This window comes from Euprymna scolopes, chromosome 5 (assembly GCF_053919585.1).
Source record: "Euprymna scolopes isolate OS-2025 chromosome 5, ASM5391958v1, whole genome shotgun sequence".
Classification (NCBI taxonomy): domain Eukaryota; kingdom Metazoa; phylum Mollusca; class Cephalopoda; order Sepiida; family Sepiolidae; genus Euprymna; species Euprymna scolopes.
The window spans coordinates 20,596,470-20,613,479 of record NC_136486.1 but is presented as its reverse complement, the minus strand read 5'-3'; the positions used below and the strand labels follow the sequence as shown (position 1 = coordinate 20,613,479).

Sequence of the window (17,010 nt, the reverse complement as noted above, 5' to 3'; positions counted from 1 at the left end):
GTTTACATAGATAATCAAAGCTCAATTTATGTGAGTTGCATGTAAGAATTGTTTATGCGATTTAAAGGTCACAGCCATACCGTATGACTAACACTTTCATACTTGAGTCTAGAAGATTCCGCAGAATTCTTTATATAAACGCCACTATGTTATTAAAGATGAGACAGTCTTTAGGACAATCGGAGTCAGTCTGTCTAGCGTTGGACGCACGAGGAAGTAGATTGTATGCTCCCGAGAGAGATTGAACCAGCCAAAATGAATTGACAACGAATAGAAAGCTGGCCTCGAAAAATAGAGTAGATTGTACCAAATACCAAGTCCAGCCGACTTGAATACATGTTAAACGATGGAGTTGTGTTATTTCTTCACATTCTTCACATTCTATGAGTAGTGCTTCTGACAAAGTGGAAATAATTGCTGTTTTCTGGGTCGGAATCTATTCATATAAGACTTATTGTTTGCTAGGTTTTAGATATGTAGTGTTTTTCTTCTTTTTAAGCTCCTTACACCAAATGGCTTCATATCTTGTCTGGAACGATTTTCATAAAATCAAGGAAAAAAAATTACTTCTGGATGGACTTATTTGTTTTTCAATAAGTTGTGATCCAGTAATAAATTCGCGCGCGTGCGCGTGCGCGCGCGCACACACACACACACACACACACACACACACACACACACACATCGTGACCAAACAAATAATTACGACAAAAAATGTCTCAGTTTCCTCAATTTTTCCGGGCAACACTCGGAGATGAGTTGAAAGTAAATTAAGTTTGGCAGAATATAAAAAATCGTAACGGACGGAATATAATCCCTTCATAGCGTCACTAATCTCTCTCTAGTGGTCAGGCTCCAAAAGGAGTCTCCAATCAAATAGGTTCCACACGGTCAGCCAAGCTCCAACCCTGTCACATCGCCGCGATGTTGCATCCCGTTACCTATTTTACAAGTATTTTAATTGGATGCGTTCCGATGAACTCATAGCATTAGTGTCCATTCGAGGGATAAGCAGAAAAATCCCACACCTTCACCGAAGAGGTAGCTGATGCTGGATTGCCTTCTTCTCTGAAAGTTTCTTTTTTTGAACGGTTAGACTTCTCCCTGTTTCCCCGACTGTACAAACATGCAGATATTTAAGTTTAATATGGACAGATATCTTGCTACTCAACTCCCTAACTAGAGTGTCATTGTAGGCATATCCTCTAATGCAGAGTAATCCCTTACGTCTCAGTGGCAATTTCAACGTTCTGAATCGGAAATGACACAAGCAACGTACGCGATGGAACGATAAAATTGTCGTCCTACAAAAGACGATATGATTCCATTTCCATTTGATGAAAACCGGCTTTCTTTTTTTTTTGTTGCAGACCATCTACTAGTTGGCCAGTTGTGTACAAATCCTAAGATCAATAGGAGCCTTCTATCATGTCTGAAAGTGACACAATGTACAACGAACGAGATTAGAGATGCGCCGCTGTACAACTCATGCTCTCTACCGATCCAAATTATGACAACAGAACCATTACCAGCATTGATGGCTTGTCACGAACAACAGGGACGTGCCCAGAGTGGTGAAAACAAAGTTTCTGGCCACGGTTATGGTCTTTGGTGTGGTTTCAAGTGAGAGCCACATCATGCCACCTCACATCTTCGAAGTTGGCTTGAAAGTCAACACCAAATTATACCTGAATGTGCTGAAGAGTGTGGTGATCCCCTGGTGCAATCAGGTGGCCGCTGGCAGACCCTGGGTGTGGTAGCAGGACGGCGCCGGCTTACAAATCCAAAGAGGCCCATGCGTGGCTTCAGAAGGAGTGCTATGACTTTGTACCCTTCTCTCACTTGTCCCCCTACTCCCCCAACCTGAACCCACTGGACTACTTTGTTTGGTCATACGTCGAGAACATCACCAACATAACCTCTCACAACACCAAAGCCAGCCTGATCGCCGCCATAAGCCCGAGTATTCGCCGAGATCCCGCCGGCGCTTGTGCAAAAGGCATGATCCCAGTTCCGGACCTGTATCAAGGCGGTAATTGAGGCTGAAGGCGGCTATATTAAATAGATATCTGCTCTACTATATAATCAAGTTACCTGAATTGATTTTTTCAATAATAAAAGTTTTAAAATGAAGCTGTAGGGTAACAAATTTATCTTTCCACGAGGGACTGGTGGTTAAATAATTTAGAATTGTATTTCAAGTGGCAGATGAATTGGTACCCATACCATACCATACCGTACTGTACAGAAATGACACTCACCCTAAACAAGTTGAACCGGCTTCTTCCAAAGGAGGAAGTTTTGTGGGAATATCAAATTCACGAGCGACTCCCAATTGCTTGTATATCCCGGTCAGGGAAGATGACGATGTTAGGTGTTTACAGTTCTTGCAGGCAGGCTTCGATACCTTCTACATATAGCGCCTGGTATTCGCACATGTTAACTCCATTAGGTACTGACCAGTTTCGATGTTGCTTATCTTTGGTGATATAACAAGAACCGTTATATCTACGTGAGTATGCTGTACGTATATAAGTCTTGTGAGGTTACTTAGTACAAATCAAGCGAAGATTTGAATGAAACCTGTTATTATAAATCTAATCAAATAAATCCATTTTTAGCAGATGTTTCCTTAATAAATACGTGTACTTTTTATTTGCTTAGACAGAGATTTTTTTTTTCTGTTTTCTTTCGGTTATTTAAGGTGAATGTAATGTTGATGTAGAAACCGGCGACGAGAGTAAGACACTTGATTAAGAACAACTTTGTAGTTTCGTATAATTGTATATCAGCCCCCCCCCCACCAAAAAAAAAAAAAACTAAAACAAAAGCACAAAAATATAGCAGCATACAGGATATATATATATATATATATATATATATATATATATATATATATATATATATATGATTACCTCATTTAATCACATAAATTGATATACGAAGATATAATTTTAAGCGTAAATTTTCAGTATTTACTTCAACAGTGCTCAATACATAGGTAGAGCTAGGTAGTAAGTTATAAAAATATGTATAGCAATTAAGCTACACAGGATATTCGACGTTTCATTCTCGAGAGAATTCGTCAGGCTTATGCAGAGAATGAAGCGCGTAATATTCTGCGTAGCTTAATTGCTATATATATTTTCATAACTTACTATATATATATATATATATATATATATATATATATATATATAAGTGAGAATTTGTGTTTGCGTGTGAAGACACTTCTCAACCTATATACTCAATTGACTTGAAATTTGGTATAAAGGGTATTCAGACATGTGGAAAAATTTTATTCGGTTTTCATTCGCAAAAAGGGCTGCTAAGGGGTAAATATTCAAAAATTGGTACTTGAGGTATCGGATAGTTATCTATTAGTAAACTGTTTTACGAGGTTTGAAAATGTTTAAAGATTTTGGGAAGTTGGTCTAATGATTATTTTACTTGACTCACTATCTTTAAGGTTCGGTTTCGATCTCAGCTCGAGTATTTTTTTTTAATCAGAAGTGAACTGTTTAGAAAAAACATAAAACTCGAATGAACATGTCTCAGTTTCTGTCCGTTTTTTTTTTTTTTTTTTTTTTTGTACTTCGTCTTTTTAATGGAATTTAACGTTACGTTTAATACCGGGTAACGCCGGGTAATCTTCTAGTATATCTATAAATTTCAGTTCTTACTCGCTCTTACATTGATATTAAAAGCCTACTTTTTCTATTTAAGAATTATTACAACGAAATTCTTAACTATTAATTCTTGCACATGCAATACACCTAATGAAGGTTAACTGATTTGCATATTCCTTATTATTCCTAATTAAGTATCCATTTTTTATAGTTCCTTATCAGATGATTCATTTCATTAAACTAGTACACTACATTCTTTTCATGCATAGTTTCTACATCGTGCATAATAGCGTAGAATTTAGGATGAAAACGTTCTAGCTCGTTGATATGTTTTAAATTTATCTATATGTGACCTTGTCAGTGTGTGTGCGAAACGACTCTGCAAAACATCTCCCTGAAAATTTGGTCTAAAACTTGAAACTTGGTATATAGGTGATTTGGACCTCGGGAACACTTTCTATTTGTTTTTTAAGTGTGTATAATTAGCTATTAAGGGGTCAAATTTTAAAAAAAAAAAAGCAGTTGACCTTGCCAGAAGTAAATCGACTCACTTCTGAGCATGCGTACATATTCATTTTTAACATGAAGTCCCTTAAATTTTTACGTTTTTTTGTTTTTGTTTTGTCCATCTGGCGACGATAGCTTATACATTAACGACGAGGATTGGAGGACTGAATGTTTTGGTTGGGTTCCAGCTGATGACACCGAAGTAATTCCCCCCTTATATTTATATATATATATATATATATATATATATATATATATATATATATATATATATATATATATATATATATATATATACAGACATGTAAATATATATACATACACTCATTTAAATATATATATATACATGTATATATATATACATGTATATATATACATGTATATATATACATACATGTATATATATACACATGTATATATATACACACACGTATATATATACAAATACACATGTATATATACACATATATATACATGTATATATACACATATATATACATGTATATATATACATGTATATATATATGCACATGTATACATGTATATATACACATGTATATATACATGTATATATATACATGTATGTATATATATACATGTATATATACATACATGTATATATATACACATGTATATATACACACGTATATATATACACATGTATATATATACACATGTATATATACACATATATATACATGTATACATACACATATATATACATGTATATATATACATGTATATATATATGCATATATATACATGTATACATGTATATATACACATGTATATATACATGTATATATACATGTATATATATGCATGTATATATACATGTATATATATACATGCATATATATACATGCATATATATGAATAAATGTACATATACAAAAATATATATACATGTATATACACAATATATATAATATATATACACACAATATATATAATATATATATACACAATATATATATATACACAATATATATACAGACAATATATATATACAATATATATATACAATATATATAAATAATATATATATACAATATATATACAATATATATATATATACAATATATATATGCAATAACAACATATATATATATACAATATATATATATATATATATATATATATATATATATTCAATATATATACAATATATATATAAAATATAAATATACAATATATATATACACAATATATATACAATATATATATATATAATATACATATACAATATATATACAATATATATATATACAATATATATACGATATATATGCAATATATATACATATACAATATATATATACAATATAGATATACAATATATACAATATATATATACAATAAATATACAATATATATACATATACAATATATATACAATATAGATATACAATATATATATATATGCAATATATACAATATATATACAATATATATACAATATATATACAATATATATATACAATATATATATACAATATATATATATACAATATATACTTACAATATATATATACAATATATATATACAATATATATATGTACAATATATATACACTATATATACACTATATACATACAATATATATATATACAATATATATATACAATATTTATATATATACAATATATATATACAATATATATACATATACAATATATGTATACAATATATATACATATATACAAAATATATATACACTATGTATATATACAATGTATATATATATACACCATGTATATATACATACAATGTATATATATACAATGCATATATATACAATGTATATATATACAATGTATACATATACAATGTATATATATACAATATATATATATACAATATATGTATAATATATATATACAATATATATATACAATATGTATACATAACTTATATATACAATATATATGCTATATATATAAAATAAATATATACATTATATATATACAATATATATATATACACAATATATATATACAACATATATATATATATACAACATATATATACAATATATATATACAATATATATATACAATATGTATATATATTCAATATATATATAATATATATATACAATATATATATATACAATATATATATATATACAATATATATATGTACAATATATATAAATACAATATATATATGTATACATACAATATGTATATGCACTATATATATACAATTTATATTTACAATATATATAGAGAGTATATATATGCAATATATTCAATAGATATATATATTCAATATATACAATATATGTATACATATACAATATATATATACGATATGTATATACGATATATATATATACAATATATATACAATATATATACAATATATATATATACAATATATTTATGCAATATATATATACAATATATAAACAATATATATACAATATATATACAATATATTTATGCAATATATATATACAATATATATATACAATATAGATATATATATATACAATATATATACAATATATATGCAATATATATACAATATATATATAAATATATATGTATGCAATGCATATATATACAATATATATATACAATATATATATACACAATATATATACAATATATATATACAATATATATACGCAATATATATATACACAATATATATACATACAATATATATACAACATATATATACAATATATATATATATATATACAATATATATATACAATATATGTATACAATATATATATATATATATATCTACAATATATATACAATATATAGGTATAGATACATACAATATATAGATATATATATATACATACAATATATAGATATATATACATACAATATATAGATATATATGCATACAATATATATATATATACATACAATATATATACATACAATATATATATACATAAAATATATATACATACAATAGATATACATACAATATATATATACATATAATATACATACATACAATATATATACATATAATATATGTGTATATACATACAATATATACATATATATACCTAATATGTATATATATTTAATATATATATATATTTAATATATATATATATTTAATATATATATATACGTAATATATATATACAATATATATATACATAAAATATATATATACAATATATATGCATACAATATATATACATACAATATATATATACATACAGTATATATATACATACAATATATATATACATACAATATATATATACATATGATATATATATACATACAATATATATACATACAATATATATGCATACAATATATATATACATACAATATATATATATATACATACAATATATATATATACATACAATATATATACATACAGTATATACATATATACATACAATATATATATACACACAATATATATATACATACAATATATATATATATACATACAATATATATATATGTATATATATACATACAATATATATATACATACAATATATATATATATACATACAATATATATGTATATATATACATACAATATATATACATACAATATATATACATGAAATATATATATATATATATATATATATATATATATATATATATATATATTAATGAAAACAAAGGGATGTAGTGTTTACCTGATATACGCAATTGTAACGTTTAACCTAATATAAATAATAGTATTTTTACATAGAAAATTGAATCGGAACCGAATTAAAAATGCTCAATACGCGATAGAGAGTAGACATTGTTATAAGACAAAGAAAACTAAAACTAATATGTGTTTTATTTCTTATTACATATATATATATATATATATATATATATATATATATATATATATATATATATACATATATTTATAAAAATCAAATGACCTTTTAACGATGTATGTAACCCACTTTCTGATTTACCACATCCGATTGCGCATAATAATTAACGTTATTATTTCGAAACTATTATTTAACATGGGTAGATTGTGGTTTAAAATAACTTAAACCTAATACAGAAATGAACGATGTAAAAAAAAAAGCAGACAGTATTAACAATTATTTATTTGGATAATTTAAACGCGAAAAAAAAATGACAGTTATGACGCTGAAATATTAACGTTATTATTTCGAAATTCTTATTTAACATCAGAAGAGGGGGGTTTAAAATAATAACCCCTTTCCTGCCCCCTTCCCTAGCTTCCCCCTTTTTTATGTCACCTGACTCCCTTATGCCCGTTGATTGGATGAGACGTCTTCGTGCTAAATTGAAGCTCGTGTGTGATATTTTTGAGTTAATCCGACAGTTGTGGAAAAGGCGTCGTCGAGACAACAAGTATCGAATGTATTCCCTTAAGGTCCCGGATAAAAAGGGTCTCCTGGAAATTTACTAAGGCGTTGTGCAACTCTGTCCTGACGAGACATTAAAATCGTTGAAAAAAGAACCAAGAGAAGAAAATTCGCCTCAACGTTTTCTAAGACACTTGAAAACTGAATATAATTATCGAGAAAAAGATAGTTGAAGTTTTGAGAAGAAAATTCGCCGCTGGAAAGTTTCTAAGATACTTGAAAACTCAAAAATATTCTGCCTCCATGGAATTTTAACCTTTGCAAAAAGGACTACGGAAACGAGTTTCCAGGAAGGGGACTGACAAAAAGGAACTTTTAAACAACACAAACTCAGAAAGTAAAAGCCCCACAAACGAACTTTCTAAATGTTCCATTCGAAAAAGGGCGCCCAGAAGCTTCCAGTAAGTGCTCCCCCTTTTTTCTTTCTTTCTTCCTCCTTCTCTATCTCTCTTTCCTTCTCTTTCCCTTCACTCTCTCCCCTTTCGGTTACTACTACAAGAACACTTGTAAGCCAGATGGACATTTTTGGCAGCCCCATAGAGGTCACGAACTTTTCCTTTTGATATCATATTTAATAAATTCTATTTCTCATATTTTTCTCTTTTTGTTTGTTTTCTTCCTTGATGTTTCAGAGTTTAGTAGTAACGGCTAATTGATTAAGAAAAATTACCTTCCACGGGAAGAAGTGGATAATAAAGTTTCTTCACTCTGCCAAAAATTGGTACTCGTAGAGTTAATAACTCTACCAGTTTAGTAAGCTACTCTCTGCTAAAACTGGTCTGGGCTTTATTTGGTGACCGCGGCTGCCGTCCATTGCGTAGATAGTACCCCCTCCCTCCTTCCTTCTTCTTTGTTTCTGCGTCGGCCATCTTGGCTTCTTGTTCATTGTTTTACAGGCATTTTTGGCGCCAAGAGGGGTTGTTGGTGACTCGTGCGCCAAGAGGGGAGTGGTTTAGCATTTTGCCGTTGATAGGTTAGAAGGGGCGGAGTTTAGTATTCTAAAATGACTACCTCTCCCACTACCTCATTTTTACTAGAGACAAAATCTTGACTGTGTTTGAGTTCTTAGACTCGTTAGATGAAATCAACGAAGCAGGTTATACGTTGTATAAAAAGCAGATAGATGATTACACTGCTCAGTGGATTTGTTAGATGCGCAGATTATTAATGCTTATTTAATTGAGGGAACAGAAGATGAGGAGATAAGGTCATTTAATAAGGATTTCGCTCTTCATCGAGTGAATGTTTTCGAAAAATTGTCAAGACTCAAGCCTTCGGTAGAAGTAAAGGATAGTGCAAATCACAAAGTCTCACTTATTAAGGAAAAACTTCTGGGGATAACGCCCAAAATTGAATGCCCCAAGTTTAGTGAAAAGGATTTAGAAAACGATATATTAGCCTTCCTTAATTTTCAGCGGGAATTCGAGAATAGCGTAGTGGGCTTAGAAAATGACGCCCTGAGGTTAGTTGTGTTGAAAAACCATTTGTCTGGCTACGCCTTTCAACTGGTGCGGCACCTCTCTATATCTGAGGAAAACTATCGCATAGCCACCGACATTCTCGCGTCGGAATTTCTAGATAAGGACAACATTGTGGATTCAGTTTTTTTCTCATATATTGGGCACCGAGAAGTTAAGCAACCACTTAGCGGCAAAGAAGTTCTTGAATTCCGTTAAGGCTCAGGTACACGAATTAAATAGTTCCTTCGGTTTAAATTTCTTGGAGATGAACTCTCCCGGAAACAAATTATTAAGTCACATTGTTTTTGGTAAGCTGCCCACTCTTTTTAGGTCTGAGTTAATTCATAAAATAGGGAATAATTACCTTACCCTGGAAGACATACTAGACCACAGTTCGGAAATATTTCGAACGATTGAGTTTTGTAAAAATAAGGAAACATATCCTCGGAAGGTGGCTAGTATACCTAAGAAAACATTTTCTCCTAGGTTCATGGGTTCGTCGGATGCTAAAAGCCTTCCACGCTGGAAAACTTTCATATCCAGTTTACTAAGATTGGATTTAAGTGTAATTTTTGTAGAACCAATAACCATAACGGTTATTCCTGCAAGTTTTTTCCTTCTCATGCAGATCGGTTGAGGAGGTGTAAGGCTTATGTAGCAAGTGCTCGAGCCCTTCTCATGCAGAAGAGTCATGTCTTTGCAAGGGTAAGGAGCATGGAATGTGCTGGTTATGTAATAAGAGAGGCCACTGTTGGGGGTGAATCTACTGCTTCTAATGCTTGTTGGCACTTGAATAGCTCTTCGTCGCTGCCTGTTGTTGAGGTTGCCGTCAACAATGGATCTGGTGAAAGTGTATCTTTCAACTGCCTTATCGACACTGGTAGTGAGCGATCCTATTTGTCTGGAAAAATGTTTGATGCTTTTTCTGATATTAATACTCCCATGAGAGATCGTAAGTTTCTGATTAAGATCTTTTTGGGAAAAGAAATTAAACACTTGAAGGAAGTTAATCCTCAAGTGAGGTTTCCAAATTCCTGCCATTCTGTGTTGTTCTTGGTGGATGATGATATGGACCTTTCGTTTCGTGTTCACGGATTGAATTCTGTGGTAGAAGACCTTAAGAAACATCAGGTCAAATTGGCTGCCAATTTCTCGAAGTTGAGAGATGACACATTACCTGTATATGGTTTATTGGGTGTGGACGTGCTTAGGTTTTTGGGACCCATGAATTTAAAGGAGTTTAGAGAGGGCCTTGTGTGGGAATTTCCCCAAGGAATGGTTTTGTTTGGTGATCTGGCGGATTTTGGGTCTCCTCCTCCCAAAGACCAGGCAAAGGAGTTGGAATTGAATTATGCTCAAGTCGTCAAAGAACACTCTGTGTGCGACCTCACTCATGTATATTTTGTGTTGAACCCCAAGTCTGTGTATACTGATCCGTTCAGTTGTTCTGAGGAGTCTACTGTTGAGAGAACTGTGGAAAAAATGCTTAGTTTTGAAACCATAGGTATTGTTGAGGAATTCAGTGATTTCGATAAGAATATGATTGAGTCCTTTCGCTCCTCCATTCGCTTCATAGATAACTGTTACTTTGTCAGTTTGCCTTCGAATGAAGAAAAATTAAAGTCGGTGCCTGCTAATCATCAGGTATCTTTGTCAGTTTTGAACCGCGTATCGAAGAAGCTGACGGAACAAGGTTTGTACGAAGATTATTGTCAGGTCTTCTTAGACCAAGAAAAGGAAGGAATAATTGAAAGAATTGTGGTTGCTCCTTCCGATTTTAACAAATATGTATGGATTCCTCATCGACCGGTGATAAAACAAGATTTACAGTGCACCTCCAAGATTAGACCGGTCTTCAATTGTTCTTTGAGAATCGGTGGGAAACCTTCTTTAAATGATTGCGCTTACTCTGGTGTCAATATGTACACTGACATGCTGGATTTGCTTTTGCGGTTTCGGATGGACCAGTATGTTCTACTGGCCGATATTCGGAAGGCCTTTTTGATGATTCGTTTGAATGACGATCGTGACAGAAATACATTCTGCTTCTTTTTAAGATTGGGTGATGAGTTGATCTGCTTTAGATACAACACTCTTATATTTGGCTTTGTATCCAGTCCTTTTATACTGAGCTACATGGTTCGATATCATGTGGAGAAATACCCTCCTGGTCCTTGCAGGGAGATGCTTTTGAGCCACTTCTATGTGGACAACTTGGTGAAGACTCATAATTCTGCTGAAGTTCTAATGCAGCTGTATTTGGAGGCTGTTTCTATCATGGGGGAAGGTGGATTTTCCTTGAGGAATTGCTGTAGCAACAATGAAGTGCTTGCTAAGCGAATGTTGCAGGATAACAGTCTCTCCTCCCATGGTTCTGACACTGAGAAGGTACTGGGCTATTTGTATAATCCCTCCTCTGACAAAATGCGAGTAAGTTCTTGCATTGAAGGAAGATCAGTATCCTCTAAGAGGGATATTTTGTCTGTAAATTCCTCTGTATTTGACCCCCTTGGCTTAATGCTCCCTATTACTATTAAAGGTAGGATCCTTCTTAGTAAATTGTGGAAGTTAAAAGTATCCTGGGACCAGCCGGTCCCACCTGACGTTATGGTTGACTGGGAGAGGTTGTATAAAGATCTGGTACGTATCGGGGAGCTTGAATTCGACCGTTACTCCGTGGCTTCCGATTCTTCAGCCACGTTGATAGTGTTTTGTGATGCTTCGAACCTGGCCTATGGAATCGTGGTATATTTACATCAGCATGGTGAAGCCAGACTGATATTCGCTAAAGCCAGGGTTGTTCCCTCTGTTAAGAGAACCTTACCCTCCTTGGAGCTGTTAGCGGTATATTTATGCATGAAGCACATTTCTGTTCTGGTGAAAATACTCCCTTTGGAAGTGCTCAGTTCTGTGATTATCGCTGTAGATGCATAGGTAGTACTATCCTGGGTTTTATCTGACAATGTCAATACAAAATGTCAATTCACTCGTAACCGGTTAAAAGATGTAAAAGCGATGGTAAAAAATCTTAGTGATAAAGGTTTGACAGTGAAGTTTAAGTATGTGAAGACTGATGACAATCCTGCTGACTTTGTCACGAGGCGTATGTCCCTGAACAAATTTAAAATGGTTTTTACTCGTTGGTTATTCTGGCCTGAATGGTTTAGAGGAGATAACTTGATCTGGCCTAGTTATGACCTAAATTGTCTTAATCCGGCTAGCCAGATGTTGATCAGTACCGTTACTGGTTGTGAACCTGTCATTCAAGGCAGTTATATAATTGAAGTAGAGAAATTCTCTTCGCTGAAGAAGCTCATTGGAGTTTTGACTGCAGTTTTCTGATTTATATAAAAAAATGAGAGGTATTGTTCTTGACTCTGGTATTAACGCGAGATTGTACTTGCTCAGAATGACACAACGACTGTTCCTTTCTACACGCCTGTGGAACTCTGTTCCGTCTGCCTGCTTCCCTCCGGACTACAACTTGGTTGTCTTCAAGTCCAATGTTAACAATGTTAACCAATGTTAACAAATTCCTAATGAACCGCCCCCTTAAGTAAACATATCAGCAAATCTCCTCACTAACGTAATGTACTTGCAATAACCCTTATCCCTGAGTGGCTTCCGGGCCTTGATAAGTGGTGATCACTATGTAAAAAAAAAAAAAGGAAAAGGATTATTTGTCTAAGTCTGATGGCGGTGAACCCCCCCCCTTTGGTTTCTAAATTTAATTTATTTTTGGACGATGAAGGATTGATTCACTCACGAGGTAGAATTGGTAAATCTACTTATTTTTCTGATGCAGTCCTTCATCCTATTCTGCTTCCCAAGTCTTGTCATGTTACAAGTTTAATAATCATGGATTGTCATTTGAAGTGTAAGCATCTGGGAATTTCTGCTACGCTTAGCAAATTCAGGATGTTGGGATTTTGGATACCCAAAGCTAGACAAGCTATTAAAACGGTGATATCTTGTGTCATTTGCAAAAAATATAACATTACTTCCTTTAGATATCCCAAGGTTACAAATTTGCCTAAGCATCGGGTTAATTTAGTTAAGCCGTTCTTGCACACCGGGATCGATTTTACTGGATATTTGTGGGTGCATGAAGGTGATGAAACTAAAAAGATGTATATTTTAATCTTCACCTGTTTTAGTGTGCGAGCTATACACTTGGAACTGTTGCCTGATATGACCACTCAGTCTGTGGTTTTGGCATTTGTGAGATTTTTCAATTTTTAAGGAGTCCCTTCTCACATTTATTCGGATAATGCAAAGTCCTTTGTTGCGGGTTGTGACCTTGTCAAACGGGTTTATTTGTCTGGCGAATTTAGAGGGAAAGTTGATACCCATCTTATCAAACACCAAACGATACCTTTATATTCTGCTTGGTACGGTGCTGTGTGGGAAAGATTAATTCGAGTTGTAAAAAGTTGTCTTTTTAAGGTTATAGAACGTAGGAAGTTATTTTCAACTTTGACGGTTCTGTCAGATGTGCAGGGATCTGTTAACGATCGGCTCTTGACCTATCGTTGCTCTGATGATTCTGGCTTAGAGGTGATTACTCCTAATGCCTTTGTGCATCCCTTCCATAAAAACTCTGTGTGTTTGTCCTAAGAAGAAGATTGTTTCCAAGATAACCCCCTAGCAAAGAAGATCTTATTGAGAGTCTGGGATGTAGGGATGAATTCTTGAATCGTTTTAAAAGGCTATGGTATGAACAATATCTCTTGGGTCTGAGAGAGTTGTCGCAAGATCTTTACCAATCTGATTTTGAAAATATGATTAAGCTGGGCGATGTCGTTTTGATAAAAAAACCTTATGAAGCCTCGTCCTTATTGGTCCTTGGGAAGGGTGGTTAATCTAACTTCTGGATCGGATAGCTAAGTTCGGTCAGCTTTAATCAAAAGGAGTGATGGCAGCACTCAGGAACATTCCTTAAAGAACTTGTGTCCTTTAGAACTTTCCATAACCCACTCTCACCAAGCTTCTAACGATGGAGAGGGCAATTCTCTGAGCTCGGGGACTAGTCGGGACAGGGAAAACTTTCGGTCTAGGCCTGTAAGGTCTGTTAAATCTTTAAATGAAAGAAATCCAGAATACGTTTGGTATTAGATTGTTGTTTGGGGATTTTTTCTTTTTGTCTTTTTCCTTTTTAGGGAGAGTGTGGAAATTATCTTCCACCATCTTTCTTTCCCTTTTCTTTCTCCTGTTTCGGTTCTTCCTTCCTTTCTTCTTAACCCCTTTTCTGCCCCCTTCCCTAGCTTCCCCCTTCTTTATGTCACCTGACTCCCTTATGCCCGTTGATTGGATGAGACGTTTTCGTGCTAGATTGAAGCTCGTGTGTGACATTTTTGAGTTAATTCGACAGTTGTGGAAAAGGCGTCGTCGAGACAACAAGTATCGAATGTATTCCCTTAAGGTCTCGGATAAAAAGGGACGCCTGGAAATTTACTAAAGCGTTGTGCAACTCTGTCCTGACGAGACATTAAAATCGTTGAAAAAAGAACCAAGAGAAGAAAATTCGCCTCAACGTTTTCTAAGACACTTGAAAACTGAATATAATTATCAAGAAAAAGATAGTTGAAGTTTTGAGAAGAAAATTCGCCGCTGGAAAGTTTCTAAGATACTTGAAAACTCAAAAATATTCTGCCTCCATGGAATTTTAACCTTTGCAAAAAGGACTACGGAAACGAGTTTCCAGGAAGGGGGCTGACAAAAAGGAACTTTTAAACAACACAAACTCAGAAAGTAAAAGCCCCAACAAACGAACTTTCTAAATGTTCCATTCGAAAAAGGGCGCCCAGAAGCTTCCAGTAAGTGCTCCCCCTTTTTTCTTTCTTTCTTTCTTCCTCCTTCTCTATCTCTCTTTCCTTCTCTTTCCCTTCACTCTCTCCCCTTTCGGTTACTACTACAAGAACACTTGTAAGCCAGATGGACATTTTTGGCAGCCCCATAGAGGTCACGAACTTTTCTTTTTGATATCATATTTAATAAATCCTCTTTCTCATATTTTTCTCTTTGTGTTTTTCTTCCTTGATGTTTCAGAGTTTAGTAGTAACGGGAAGAAGTGGATAATAAAATTTCTTCAAATAAGGGAATACAGACAATTAGTCGTGGGGGGGGTAGAAGGTATAATATATAATATTCAATAAAAAATTGATTCTATAATAATGTATTATTATAGAATCAATCCTCTATTGCAATCTAAATAAATTTAAATATCATGTTTAAGCGTACTGTACGACCGGGCAACGGCGGGAGTCCAGCTGGTTAGAAATAAAAAGAAAACAATACACATAAGATATAAATAAATAGTGATATTTGTCATAAATCACAAATAGAATACAAAATATTTACATGAATAGGTAAAGTGTATTATTTGGATTATATGAACTATTGTTCTCATCTTGGGTGTTCTCATAACATTTCGGCAGATGTAACCTTCGAACTTCTTCAGGGCGGATTCAAATTTCATTATTAGAGCCTTTGCACTCTTATAGTCTATAAAATAATATACCGTCTTGTCCAACTCTTGAATCTTTGCGTCGAACTCGCAAATCTGTACAGAATAAAGGGTTCCGTCCGAAATTGTGTACGAATTCCTGATTTCGGCAAGATACACCTGAAGAAGGTCCGACGTTACATCTGCCGAAACTCCTAGAATAACACTCAAGATGAGAACAGTAGTCTGAATAATCCAAATAATATGAAACACTTTAGTGTATTTATATAAATTGTTACAGCGTTTGCTTTTGAAAAGAACGTTAAATGTGGTTTAATTTAAGCCCAGACTTCTGTCAACTCAGTAAATGTTATTCTCGATGGTATGGAGACGCACTACATGGTGGAGGTGGTGGTGAGGGTGTCAAATATGCACGAAATAGAGCGACGTTAAGGTAGAATCGTGTTTATTTCTCCTTTGCGCTCAATAGGAATTTTAGCATCTAAATATGTGTTTCATTTCATTGAAGCGAAACGGAAACGATAAAAAGAAAGTATCATTTTACTGTAAAACGTGACAAACGAATGAAAATGATATTTTAAACTTAAGCGTTACAGACC

The 17,010-nt window shown here is 33.0% G+C and overlaps 1 protein-coding gene across 1 annotated transcript; it reads left to right on the top strand.

Moving 5' to 3' along the window:
- The first annotated feature begins 10,659 nt into the window (after positions 1–10,659).
- Positions 10,660–12,879, top strand: LOC145276557 (uncharacterized). Its single transcript, XM_080127751.1, has one exon. The coding sequence runs from the start codon at positions 10,660–10,662 to the stop codon at positions 12,877–12,879; it is 2,220 nt and encodes a 739-aa protein (XP_079983877.1).
- Positions 12,880–17,010: the final 4,131 nt, after the last annotated feature.

What these genes read in the sequence shown, in the direction of transcription:
- LOC145276557 (XM_080127751.1), top strand. Translation starts at nt 10,660, where the DNA reads ATGGAATGTGCTGGTTATGTAATAAGAGAGGCCACTGTTGGGGGTGAA.